The sequence below is a fragment of the Dreissena polymorpha genome, chromosome 12, assembly GCF_020536995.1.
Source record: "Dreissena polymorpha isolate Duluth1 chromosome 12, UMN_Dpol_1.0, whole genome shotgun sequence".
In the NCBI taxonomy this organism is placed as follows: domain Eukaryota; kingdom Metazoa; phylum Mollusca; class Bivalvia; order Myida; family Dreissenidae; genus Dreissena; species Dreissena polymorpha.
In genome coordinates, this window is record NC_068366.1 from 37,031,333 (window position 1) to 37,046,392 (window position 15,060).

The window sequence follows — 15,060 nt, forward strand, 5'->3', positions numbered from 1 at the left end:
TCAATACTCAGCTGAGTGGATACTCAAGTCTCATATTGACCTTCTCAATACTCAGCTGAGTGGATACTCAAGTCTCATCTTGACCTTCTCAATACTCAGCTGAGTGGATACTCAAGTCTCATCTTGACCTTCTCAATACTCAGCTGAGTGGATACTCAAGTCTCATATTGACCTTCTCAATACTCAGCTGAGTGGATACTCAAGTCTCATCTTGACCTTCTCAATTATCAGCTGAGTGGATACTCAAGTCTCATCTTGACCTTCTCAATACTCAGCTGAGTGGATACTCAAGTCTCATACTGACCTTCTCAATACTCAGCTGAGTGGATACTCAAGTCTCATATTGACCTTCTCAATACTCAGCTGAGTGTATACTCAAGTCTCATCTTGACCTTCTCAATACTCAGCTGAGTGGATACTCAAGTCTCATCTTGACCTTCTCAATACTCAGCTGAGTGGATACTCAAGTCTCATATTGACCTTCTCAATACTCAGCTGAGTGGATACTCAAGTCTCATCTTGACCTTCTCAATACTCAGCTGAGTGGATACTCAAGTCTCATATTGACCTTCTCAATACTCAGCTGAGTGGATACTCAAGTCTCATCTTGACCTTCTCAATACTCAGCTGAGTGGATACTCAAGTCTCATCTTGACCTTCTCAATACTCAGCTGAGTGGATACTCAAGTCTCATATTGACCTTCTCAATACTCAGCTGAGTGGATACTCAAGTCTCATATTGACCTTCTCAATACTCAGCTGAGTGGATACTCAAGTCTCATCTTCTGAGTTGAGCAAAAAATTGAGAATGTTCTTGATACTGGGCCCAGGTCTTGGGGGCTTATGCTTATTTCAATCCCTCTGTAACCATGGTACCTGTATCTTGAAGTTCACAAACAGCTCCTGTGTGACTAACAAAAGTCACTAGCCGGTCTATATGAAACTAAGATTTTGAGCTAGCCTAGTTCCAAATTAACCATTGTGCAGGGCTTTGGGGGCTTGTTCTAATTGCACTCAGTCTGTATCATCCATGTACCTGTATCTTGGAGTTCACAAACAACTCCTCCGTGATCTTCCTGTCTCTCTCCACGAGGCCAGCGTGATGGATGCCGATACCAAACGCCAGCGTCAGTTTCAGGTTCGAGTCCCGCACACCCGATATGATGTTCTCCATCTGGGGATAAAATGGATGCAAGTCAATCAGCAATAGCAAACATGCATGGAATGAGATTCCAGTTGTTCACCTGCTAGAGCATCAATCACAACTTTCTGTGGCTCAATGACCGAGAAAAGACCCCCAAACTTAACACACAATTTGAATTGCCATCTCTACATGGGTAATGAAGTGACATTTTGTGGTTCAAAGATAGACAAACCCTTAATTTGACTTAATCTTTCCAAGTATGCTGATTGAACCATCTGGTTATCACAATAATATATTGTCCTATGAAGGTCACAAGGTCCTACCAATAAATGTCCTTCAAAGGGTGACGTGTCTCCTGGCTAAAAAAAAAATTGGTGCAAATCAAAATAATAACAGGCAAATTCGTTGAATTGATATCCCCCGCCAATATGCTTCTGGACACAAAAGTGTTTATTTGACACTTAAAAAAGCAATTTTTCAAGATACAAAGGGCCATAACTCCGTTATTAACAGATGGTGTGTGTACAATGCCATTTGGCGTGCATCATCCTCTTATCCATATATATAATCATACCAAGTTTCAATGAAATCCGCCAAAGCACTTCCAAGATAAGTATTTGGGGACTGGGGCTTTAACCCAGTTATGCCTAGCGTCTAGAAAAAAGGCCTTGGCAAACAGCATATACCCAGATGAGACGCCGCATAATGCGGCGTCTCATCAGGGTCTGCGCTGTTTGCTTAAAGGAATTTCTGTAAGAAGTATTCTACAGTACAGCCAAAGCGGCACAAACATAATCCGCGGCTACGCCACAGCCAGATTATTAGTCCGCGGCGGCCGAATCGTGTGTTCACGCGGCGTATCGCCGTGGCACTCGGCATCGATCCGCGCAACGACGCCGAGTCTGTATTAACCTCGCGTACTTTCGCGGAGTAAATCCGCCGCATACGTTCGCGGCGGATCGAGTGAACAGATATCCACCTACATGTACATACATGTATGTGTAGCGTAGAATTAATTACGCGCAAATGTTCATGTTTCGTTCGATTATCATTATTAAATTTGTAATCCGAAACACACTTCCGAATTTTAATGCTAACGCGTCCTTTGGCAAATTCTAGCGTCAAATAAACAGTGCTAAAATATCCTTTGTTTCATAAAAAGCGCGCGAAAATTATGCAGACATGTAGAACGTCGTTTGGAAAGTTTGGGTGTATTTTGTGTTGTATAAATACATGAACATCACGTCAGGCGTAAATCGCGTGTTCAGTGGAGAAAAAAAACGCCCCGATTAGACGTTATTTCATCATCTCTATAAATAGTAACAAATGCCAAAATGTATTTGATACTTAAGGAAATATCGAGAATGTTTGTGTATCGTAAATATTTACCAGCATTTGCTTCGAAACTGGAATATACGGGATTATCGGGTAATTAGTAGCGATATTAACTGTATAATATGAACAAAATAAAACGTGTTTATATACGCATATTCAAACAATAGTTATAATAAGCTGATAATTAACAAAACTACAAATACGTCGTCACCGTCTTGATTATTGATGTGGCTTCAAACTGCTAATTTTCTAAGCTAAAATATAATAGCGGAATCAACATGCAATTAATTTATAAATCTATCATATGCTGGAGCCTTGACCACTTGTATGTGCGAAAACATAATTACGTGACCTTGTTTATGTGTGAAATACATACGCTACGGGCGGGAAACAAACTTAATAATTGGCCAGACACATTAACTATGCTTACATGAATATGCTAATACAATCCGCGCACAATAAATATATTATGATTTTAATTATTATTATAATTGTTCTTTCAAAATTTGTTAACTACATGTAACTAATAATTTAAAAAAAAATATTTCATGATCGCATCGACTCGGCATCATGTCGCGGACCGCGGCATGCCTCGGCGGACAGATGCGAAGTTTCGCGGCGAAATGCCACTTGCCGCCGCATACTGACGCGGCTTCAACGACTGACGCGGCATCGACTCGTTTCGCCTTGCCGCCGCGGATCGCGAAATACGTTTGTTCCGCTTTGGCTGTACTGTAAATATAGAATTAAATATACTAGACATCCCTAATTTTGGAAATAAAATTGATCCAATTTAGAAGGATGGGAGCGTCCACTAGGCATAAATGGGTTAAACCTTGTTATCTGCAATCATTGTTTAAAAATGTGATGTGAGTTTATTGAACTTTATTGGCTATGAAAAACTGGGAAGTAACTGTAATAATTCAGTGAATAAAATATCACATCCGCCCAACGTTTGCATACAGAATTTTCAGATTAGTTAGTCATATTCCTGTCTCCATTACAAACCCAGTGTTTATTATCAATATACATTTTTTTTATTACATATTTATTTTTTATGAATAAGTATTTTGTTCACTTTAAATGACACACACAGTGACCAATAGCGTAGAAAAAAGCACTGATTTCATTTGTTTGATTAAAAAAGATTACACCAAAATAAACTTGGAATCCTTAACGCCAGAAAGGTAACTGATTTCACCACATGGGAAGTAACTGATGTAGGAAGTATGACATTCTCCCTCCGGAAGTGACCTCCCCTATTTGTTAACAGCAATCCGATTGAAATTACATTTTGTTCTCATATGTTGATCTCATTTAATGCAACTCATTGCACATTTGTACATAAATGGACTTAAATGATAACAAAAAATTACATGAAATCGATCTGATCAGTAAAATCTGTGAGAGAAAGTTGCTGTGTGCTGTTTGCAATTGCATTAGATATGTATCTTGTTCTGTTTTATTACTTCCCTGCGATGACTGTGAACATAGTTTTTGAAGGAATTCCTGTGGAATTTACATTAAAACATCAATATTAAACAAGAGTGCCAAACTGTCCCAAGATACACCCGTTTGAAGGTTTTGGAAAACTTGATAACATCACCATTTGATTGGCAAAATTATATATTTTTGAAAATTAAGCAACACATAACTTTACCATTTGAGTGGTATCATCTAGACACAACTTCTGACCAAATTTGGTGAAGATCGGATGAAAACTACTTCAATTAGAGAGCGGACATCATGCGTAATGCTTGATATGCACTAAGTGACCTCGTGACATAGTTTTTGACCCGGCGTGACCCATATTTGAACTTGACCTAGATATCATTTAGACACAAATTCTAACCGAATCTATATTTACGTCCCGTTTTCAACAGTCTGCACAGGCTTATCAGGAAGAACTGGATTTTTGCTATGAAGAGACTTGATTAGCCTGTGCAGACTGCACATGCTCATCTGGGACGACACTTTACGCACATGTATTAAACCCCTATTTCACAGAGAACAGCCCATATATACATGTATATAAAATAAACAATATGCACATGTTTGAACAGATAGCTAAAATTTGCTATGGAAAGTAACTGGAGCAGAGATTATAACAAGATTATAACATTTAAAATCTTAAGATGTAGTTGGTAATGTTTAAGATTCACAACAACAGATAAGAGCAGTTTTCAAAATCACATTAGTATTAGTCTCAACTTAAAACATTAACCAACGAAAATGCTTGAATCAATATAACCTTTGATTTACATGGCTCTATATTTCCAGTTAAGACCAATAATGAGCAGGAGAATGTTGATAATCTTGGGACCAAAACTCAGATAGCAGGTATTAAAAAATAAAATATTTTTTTATTTGTTTTAAACTACATCTTAAATTGATATATAAATTGCAAATAAAAGTCAACAATAAAACTAACAACTTTAGAAACTGTGATTTTTAGTGATATTCAACTTTAATAAGCTTCAATTTATGTTTTATTCTGATTGTGTGGATATAAGTTTTGTATGGAATGAACTCCCATTCACTCTGCCAGGAGAAACAAATTTCTATGTGATAACATGGCTTGAACAAAATTGAAATAATATCCAAATTGAAAAAAGATTCCACTATATTTTTTCACGAAAGTAAATGAAACTGGAACTGTCACTGTCAGTGCCTGAAATAACCACAGCATAAAACCTTGTCAATTGGGATTGGCAGTTCATTTCTAAGAACAGGTTGCCTAACAATGTCTGCAAGTTTCAATGCCGTCCTTTGAAAATGGCAGATGAATACCTTTGGACAAGGCTTGGTATACAGGAGGACATACGGACAGACCTAGGTCCATGGCAATTGACTGCATACCAGACAGTGTTACTAGAAATGTGTAACAGACTCTGATTACCTCGCCACACATGTTTGGACACAGACATAACTACTATATGAGTCGCGTTCTGAGAAAACTAGGCATAATGTATGTGGTAAAATGTCGTCCCAGATTAGCCTGTGCAATCCAAACAGGCTAATCAGAGACGGCACTTTCCGCTTTTATGACATTATTTGTTAAAATGAAGTCTCTTCTTAGCAAAAATCCAATTTAAGTGGAAAGTGTTGTCCCTGATTAGACTGTGCACACTGCACAGGCTAATCTGTGACGACACTTTACGCACATGCATTATGCCCAGTTTTCTCAGAACGCGACTCATATATTCTGCAGTGGTTAAAGGGACTTAATAGGGCCATTGTTCTGCCAAAATTCTTCCTTAACAATCATCTGCTATAGGTTATTCAGCTGACAAAAGTTTTAAACAACATCCATTTTATTCAGCAATTTATTATTTGTGAAAAATAAATTTCTTAAGGCCCTTACGCATATAATTTCTGGAAAGAAGCGCAAAACAAGAGCTGTGTTTGTGAAACACAATGCCCCCTACTGTGCCGCTTTGAAGCCATATATTTGACCTTTGACCTTGTAGGATGATCTTGACCTTTCATCACTCAAAATGTGCAGCTCCATGAGATACACATGCATGCCAAATATCAAGTTGCTATCATCAGTAATGCAAAAGTTATGACCAATATTAAAGTTTTGGGACAGAATGACAGACAGACAGAATGACAGACAGACAGACAGGCCAAAAACAATATACCCTTGATCATTCGATCCGGGGGCATAAAAAGGAAATAAATGAAAAACTACAACTGTCTTGACCAATTTTATTGAGCAACCTTCCTACAATCAAATTGTAAGAACAATAACAGAAATAAATAACAAAATAGCATAAATAACAACCATATCAGCGACAATACTGAGCAACAAAACTAGAGGAATGACACAATAAAAATCAATTATTTTTTACTAAAATTTTAAGAATAATATGGACAATTTGTTTTAAAAACATTGTCTAAGCTGCTATATTAATCGGTGCAGATACAAACATAAACAAGAAACCGTCCGAGACGAGTGATGCTCCCCAAAGTGTTTTTTTTGTCACAATATTGCACTATATAATCAGTTAAAAGGAAACGTCTTGAGGGCACAGTAGTTGGGGGAACAATATTTATTTATAGAAAATTTCAAAGGGCCATAACTCTGTGAAAAATCATCCGACCAGAACCCTCTGATAATATGCACATCTCCTCTTGGTAGTGAAGCTTCCCATAAAGTTTCATTGAATTCCAGTCATTAGTTGCTGAGAAATAGCCCGGACAAAAATTGTGCACGGACAGACGGACAGACACACACACGCACGGACAGACAAAGTGGCGACTATATGCTCCCCCCAAAATAAATTGGGGGGAGCATAATAAAAGCCTTGCTCGCAGAAAACATCGCTTAATGCATTGGTGTAAAGAGTTGTACCAGATTAGCCTGCGCTGTCTGCACAGGCTTATCATGGACAACAGTTTACCTGCGCAGTCTGCACAGGCTTATCACGGACAACAGTTTACCTTTTTACCAAATTTCATCATTAACAAGAAGTCTCTTGTAAACAAAAAACACATATTTGTGGTAATGTCGTCTCTGATTGCTAATCTTGGCTGACACTTAACGCACATTTGTTCTTATACAATACATAAGATGAGTTTTTGATAAGAGAAATGTTCCAGTGATATAAATGGAAATTGTTAATATCTAAGTGTAGTAGACAGACTGACAAAATGTAACTGACAAAGCAATATGCAATCCCAAGAAACAATTTCAATACATTATTGTTTGTGATTCACGACTTTTAAGAAAGTTCTTTTCTCAACACAAAAAGTATATGCAACTGGTTTACGTTATTGAAGTGCCTAGGTCATGTTAAAACAATTTTGTGAAATGTTTTTCATTGCTTAGACAACTGAACAATTAATGCTAGCTGACATCTCTTTGATCCAAGAAAGTCACCATACAACCTGTGTGTAAAATCATGCACAATTCATAATTGTCCGCCTCAAAAAATGGAAGAGAAACATTAAAATTAGGGATGGGAATGAATATCCGGATTTTCGAATATTCAAAACATGGTAGAATATTTGAATCCAAAATTCATATTCGAATATTTGTTTTTTAAGCAAACTTCACACAAAAATGTGTAAATGCCAAGTTGCATTTTTTTTTTCCAGTGCAGACAACTTTCATGTGTCAGTAATTGTTTGAATAGCAGCTGCGATTAATTAATTACACGATAGACGGGTGGGAATCAGCAGAGGGTTGTGTCGTTATTCGTTTTATCTGGCAGTTTGCAAACGTGTAAATACACCATGTTTAATCTATTGACTATCTAAAATAATTCAAATTGACATATTTTTCACAGTTCAGCGTTTGCAGTTAAGACAAAAGAGGCAACCCAACTTGCTATATAACTTAAAATGACCATTCATTTTAATTACTATATCCATGTATTAAATCAATGATTATCTAATCAGAATTATATCAACCAATTAATTTTGTTTGGAATAAGAATCAATTTAATTAGACTCGTTTAGAGCTTGCTAAACTTGCTACATGTTCTAGATGCATCGAAAATTTAGAGGTAAAACAAGTGAAATTGATTCACAATGCCACCCTCTCCTGTTCTGAATTATTTTATGTACTCAATTGTATGGCAAAAAACAAGGGAAGTACCGTAATATGTATACCGGAAATATCTAATGTCGTTTGAAAAATTAAAGAATTATGTGAAAATGAGGTATATTATAATTAATAATCATTTTCAAAAATAATCACTCTATCCCTTTTCCAAAAGCTGCATTTGAGGTTATACACTGCAACGCCGATATATCGCGGTTGGTGGGGTCCAAAGATCGCGAGCGTGATATATCCGGCGCGCGATATAACTTTAGAAATGTCTAACTCAATTGTATTGCGGTTAACTTGTCAAATTTCCCCAATGTTTTCATTTTATATACAGCGCTGCTACATATTTGTTTTGTAATAATTGCAAACCAATTCTACAATAAACGTTTTCATTACTACATAAGTATCTGTGTATTTATCATAAAAACCAAAATGTAAATTATGTTTTTTATTTTCATGTACGATCCCTCGCGAATCAGCTAAAATGAAAAATTCTTGCCGTAAAAAACATATAAAATACATTGTGCATAGATTCGAATTTACCCTTAGCGTAACGGTAACGATACCGTGTGTTTGAATTATATTTTATTAAGAGGAAATGTCAATGCCACATAATTCGCGAGATACTGCGGTACTTTTGTTGTTTACAACGAAACTTTTAACGGAAATTACATTATCGCAATGTTGTAGCGGCTACGAAATTTTATTTACAAATAAATACACCCACGCCAATTTTCGCGCGCTTTTTATCAGGACAATGAAATTCATGACCAGTACCGAAATTTAACGATTTATATACCAGTAAACTGCCATTATTACCTTTGCAATGACACTAATTGGATATTTCCTAAGTGTTAAAAACAACCCCAGCCTTGTGTAAACAACATTGTCACTAATCGACTGTTTTTCACGCTTCACTGCGTGCCATAGTTAGCCGCGAAATATGGGGTGTTGATACTTGCTAGAACCGGTTTTTTGCTTAAGTTAGCGAATTCTCAGATTTAAACATGTCATTTAGTGATCATGCTCGTCGGATTTTTGGGAGCCATAGCCAAAGCGCGATATATTGGACAGCGCGATATAACGGTCCGCGATATATCGGCGTTGCAGTGTAGTCGTGTTTTTGCCAAATAAGAACAGTAGTTTATTTTGGATGTTCGTAAGGTCCGAGACATAATGTTAAACAAGGGAGTGTTTATCAGAAACACAATGCCCCCTTTTGCGCCGCTTTGAAGCCATATATTTGACCTTTGACCTTGAAGGATGACCTTGACCTTTCACCACTCAAAATTTGCAGCTCCATGAGATACACATTCTCGCAAAATATTAAGTTGCTATCTTCAATTTTGCAAAAGTTATGACCAAGGTTAAAGTTTAGAGACAGACACACAGATACACAGACATACAGACAGACAGGCCAAAAACAATATACCCCCGATCTTTCGATTTGGGGGCATAAAAACTAATATTTGCATATATTTGAATAATGAAGAACGAATACTCAAATATGATTTTCAGTATTTGTTTCCATCCCTAATTAAAAAAGAGAACAACAAGAGTACCCTAAGTGTCCAAGGTTGCTCACCTTAACTTTTGTTCTTGGAATGAGGCAATCATGTTCACATGGTAGTGAACTAGCTCCCAGGTATTTTACCCCAACAAGACCAATTTAAAACTAAGGTCAAGAGATATCATCGAGACAAAGAAGGTCAAGGTCGAAGTAATATATAGATTTGGGTGGAGTAAGAAATGGGCAACAAAACATAAGCACAACCAGCATTAATTTGGGGTATGTATTTAGCAGCTTAACAAAACAGCACAATCTAGTGGACCTCATACGGATACAATTACTGCTGGAAAGATGGCCAGAACAATCACTCTATGCTTCCCACATGAAGATGTACACTAAATACACATTGATTTCAAACCATTAAAACCTTGGAATGAATATAACGGTTGCCAAACAATAGCACCAATGAAATAAAACAATTTAACAGATCTTACTTCACAGGACTATGGAATGTTATGTTAGAAAGAGCAGGCATCAAGAGAAAGAACAGAATAGGAGAGAACAAAATATAAGGACAAGTTTTTCACTGAGGATCTAGGACCATCTCGACTTCATTACTTATAGTGGTGTCATATTCTGTGAAAGTGTTAAGAAAAATGTCTACAATTTAAAGTACATCTTTTTCAAAATAAGGATTGAGACTGACTATATATGTGTCGCGTTCTGAGAAAACTGGGCATAATGCTTGTGCGTAAATTGTCATCCTATATTAGCCTGTGCCAGGACGACAATTTCCACTTTTATGGAATTTTTAGTATAAATGATGTCTCTTCTTAGCAAAAATCCAGTTTAAGCGGAAAGTGTCGTCCCTGATTAGCCTGTGCGGACTGTACATGCTAATCTGGGAAGACACTTAATGCACATGAATTATGCCCAGTTTTCTCAGAACACGACACATATAATTTCCATCTCATCATTACCACTTCTTTGACGAAATAACACTAAGCTGTATTTTCAACTCGTAGAAAACATCAAACATGTGCAGTACAACATGACTTTATAGTTACAGTCTACTCTTGTTATCTCAAAGTCGGCTGGAACAAGAAAAAATATTGAGACAACGAGAGTTCGAGATATCCGATAAGGCGTTTTCAAAGAAAAAATGAGACGAAAATTTAACTTATTTTTAACATCTATATGCCTGCTAAGTTGTCTAACTTAAGCCGCCACCGTGTCACATAATACTCTATACTACTCTATCTATTACCTGATATATACGCGTTTTTATGAGACGCGATTAAATTTGCTATTTAAATGCTTAAAATGACGTTTTAAGTGTTACAAAATTGCATGAACACATGCGGTTATCGTTTTTCTAAACTGTCGAGTAAACATCTGGTAATGTTACTATTTAAAGTTATGATGCAATTGACGTTCAATCAAGACGAGGGTTTTCCATCCGAACATGTGTGAATCACGTTCCGGAATACTGAACTGTATATGTACATTTTGAAGTTTGAAATGCTTTTATATCAGTAAATGTTTAAATTGCAAGCTCGAGATCGCCAGTCAGGAATTTCGCTTTAATCTCGTCCTTTTTTTGATCCACATTGAGAGCGTATTTTGCGGGATGCCAAACTCTTCTGCTTTCTTCTTCTTGGTTTTGAGGCCTTTCTCGACTTCTATGATGGCCGCGTACTTTTCCTTGAACGACTGAATTTCAAGCTTCTGCTTTGCCGATCCAGATATCCCCCCGGGTTGGATACCGGGTCCTTCTCTGGATTGCTTGACCGACATCTCATAATTATATTTCAAGTTAGCTATACTAATGACTGTTGGAGTTCAAGGATAGAACAACATTCTTCAAATTTGCGACGGTTTATTACTCAAAAATATAACTCAATGCATTTTGGAGTATTGTTTGTAAAAAAAATTAGTCTTTTGGGCTTTCGGCAGGCTGTGTATTAATTGCAGTTAAAGTGACAGTTAAAGTGACTTGCCTTACTCAAGTGTTAATGGCTAACGACATAACACGTGTGGTCATTGATGCAATTCATGGATCAATTATCTACCGCACAGTATCGGGAGCAGCCGGGCAAAGCGGGACGGTGAAGTATCAAAGACAACAATTTCACCTTTACCATCACTGGGACAGTTATTCGCACTTCGAGATAAACCACAGTAAATACATGTAAAATCGGGACTCGGGACAAATTTTTATATCGAGATATCAAATTATTTGACATAACGAAAATCGAGATATGCGATGTAAATATAGATAAAGAAGAAAAAAAGTTAGGGCATTGAGTTAACTTCGAAATATCGAAAAAATCAATGTCGCGATAACGAGAGTAGACTGTATGTACATTATATTATTAACATGATGTCATTTGTTTTCTTTTAAATGTCTTTTTCTCTACTCACTTTAAAAAATTAGATAGAACTAGAGCTTTGTCACAGACGTGACAAATACCCCCACATGAAAAGCGGATGAAGTACTTGAAATAGGGAACACCATGCTGAATGTGTAAACGCACTAAGTGACCCCATGACCTAGTTTTTGACCCGGCATGACCCATATTCAAACATGGCCTAAAGATCATCAAGATAAAACTTCTGACCAAGTTGGTGAAGAGCAGATGATAAGTACTTGAAATAGATAGCGGCCACCATACTGAATGTGTAAAACGCAATAAGTGACCCTGTGACCTAGTTTTTGGCCCGGCATGGTCCATGTTCCAACATGGCCAATAGATTATATATAAAACCTCTAACCAAGTTTGGTGAAGATCGGAAGTAAACTACTTCAATTAGAGAGCACACCATGCTGAATGTTAAAAAACGCACTAAGTGACCCCGTGACCTAGTTTTTGGCCCAGCATGGTCCATGTTCTAACTTGGCCTAGAGATCATCTAGATAAAACTTCTGACCAATTTTGGTGAAGATTGGATGAAAACTACTTGAATTAGAGAGCGGACAACATGCTGAATGTTTATAACACACTAAGTGACCTCTTGACCTAGTTTTTGACCCGGCATGACCCATATTCAAACTTGACCTAGACATCATATAGACCAGGTTTGGTGAAGATCGGATCAAAACAACTTGAATTAGAGAGCGGACACTCAATACGGACCGACCGATCGACAGACAGACAGACAAATTCACTCCTATATACCCCCCTAAACTTTGTTTGTGGGGGTATAAAAAGGCAATAACAATTTTAAACATTGGATATCAGAAAAGAATTGATAACAGAAAAGTTTATTTTCTGGACACAAAATCCTTTAAAACACTTGCCAAGTTCATGGTTTGGGTTTTCTATATGCCCTGCTTTATAAACTTATCTAAACACTTACCTAGCATTCTCATAAATCTTATACAAAGCAGTTGAAACTATATCATGATACTTTATATTCTAAAACGAAAAATAATTATTTCCTAAAGTATTGCACATGTTTTAACGAACACATCTACATAGATTTGGTTAAAAATTTGGATCATGCCATATGTTCAAACATTTATGACCTCCCAAGCTGATTCAAAGCATTTAACAGTCATTCAACATTAATAAGCAATCATTATGAGCAAATTTTAATACAACAACAAAATCATAATTTTAAAACTTCAGAAAAAATCTTCTCGTATGCACTTGTGACAGCCTTTTTCAAATGCGACAAATATTTATCCATGCTATCGTCTTTCACAGAACTCCCACATTTCATCCCATAATTCGGTACACAGGATCGGTAGTGGTGAAGGAACGAGATTGAAGTGTTGACCTTCAAAACCCGATACTCCTCATTGGCAGGCTTACTGACGTGATGAATCCCAACCTCAAAGACTTTTTGAGATTCAACAAAAACTTTCGTTCGAACTTTACTGAACACAGTTGACCTATGAGTGGAAGTCTGCGTGGTAAGACCCATCTCAATGTTATCGTCTGTGATGCTGGCCGTAAATTTTGGGTCGTAGAATGCACTTTGAAAACTTAAACCGCATACAGTTTTGTCTGCAAATAACTCCTTTAAAGTTTCTGTGACTCTGAACTCACCATTGTGCGGAACGATGTATTCATCTATGTCGATAATAGCGACAAATCTTGATATGGACATGGCGCGATAAAGGCAGTCATTATGGGCGTTCAGCTGCCCATTATACCATATCATGGACTTCTGAATTATGGGTGGTAATTTAAAATCTACTATAGTGACTATATTCTGTTTAACATAAAAATTTAGCAACTTGTAAACTTCAGCAGAGTCTAAATCACTGACGTAGAAAATAAAATGCTGGAATCCCAGCAGAATATTCAATTCAATAAATTCTAGAAGTTTCACTGTGTCAATATTTCCAAACAATGGTGGAATGCATATGCTGTACTGAAAATAAGTTGAACCTTTTGTAGCAATCTTATTGGTATGAATGTCTTTAGAAGGAATAGCACTTGAAGTAAGAATTTCAGAATTCTCATTTAGTGACTGTAAATTAAATTCAGTTTGATCAGGCACCAACTTCTGCGAATTTAATCCAAAATGGACGCCCCTATGTATACTTCCATAGTTCCAAGAAAATGTCAATAGGTAAACATTTAACTGTTGAATGTTGGTCAAGGGTGGAATGTATTTGCCATTAATGGCAACAATTTCCATGGAAACTGCCAATGTACAGACATTAATCACATGGTTTGGAACTTTACAGGACAGGATAAAGCCGCCAAATTGCTTTCCATGGTTTTCACACATTTCATAAAAAATGGCTTCTTGTTTTATAATGTCTGATGCATTTTTGCCTTGAAAGTGGCAGAACACTTTAAGATGTCTGCTGCTACTATTTACAGCCATTAGCGCCATGATCCGTACGAACTTGTCCGTATATCTCTCGTCGTAATAGGCTGAATACACGAAACTTCTCGGCTCAAGGGCCAAAAACCTTCTTTCTGGAAACTGAGACGACATAAAACAAGACAAATTGTAAGCCTCTGCATTATTTCCTTTATTGTCTCCAATAAATGTTTCTGATAGCTGATCAATATGTTGTCTACTTGCACCAAGAAGGTCGAATATCATTCCCGATCTATCACTTCCAATCTTATCTCTACTTGACTGCCTCTCCCTACCAAGGACATTTACATTTCTAGAGTGGAAAACCGTGGTTGTCAAATCCACTTGTCGTTTCGGTTCGACATTCCAATAACTTTGCGGGACAATTTTTGACACATTTGCGGCAGAGTGTTTATTAGATTTCGTGGATTTTCCAAAGCAATTTCCCTCATTGTCACAAGAGGCAGACGTCACTGTTTGAAGGTTGCCGTGGAAAATGTAGAGCATGGCGAAATATGCCCCACATAACATGACAAGGTAGAAACGAAGGTTGATACGAAGGAGAACATTCATCTTGTGTGGTTTGTATCAACATCTGAAATAAAAAGAGGAACATGTTTTAGATATTTATTTATGTTACAGAAAATTAAGTAGAAGAAAGGCAGATAAGTATTCTTAGGTTACCCCCCC

At 37.0% G+C, this 15,060-nt stretch overlaps 2 protein-coding genes across 3 annotated transcripts in view; both read right to left on the minus strand.

The window, feature by feature from the left end:
• LOC127853552 (activating signal cointegrator 1 complex subunit 3-like) overlaps positions 1-15,060 on the minus strand; it is a 215,834-nt gene that overhangs the window by 90,558 nt on the left and 110,216 nt on the right. The window contains 1 exon segment of the mRNA XM_052388131.1: positions 1,037-1,174. Coding sequence (XP_052244091.1) covers positions 1,037-1,174 — 138 coding nt within the window.
• LOC127853554 (uncharacterized) overlaps positions 6,177-15,060 on the minus strand; it is a 28,611-nt gene continuing 19,727 nt past the window's right edge. For both annotated transcript variants that reach the window (XM_052388144.1, XM_052388143.1), the window contains exon 2: positions 6,177-14,965. In XM_052388144.1, coding sequence (XP_052244104.1) covers positions 13,159-14,943 — 1,785 coding nt within the window. In that variant the 5' untranslated portion in view covers positions 14,944-14,965 and the 3' untranslated portion in view covers positions 6,177-13,158. The remainder of the gene's footprint in view (positions 14,966-15,060) is intronic.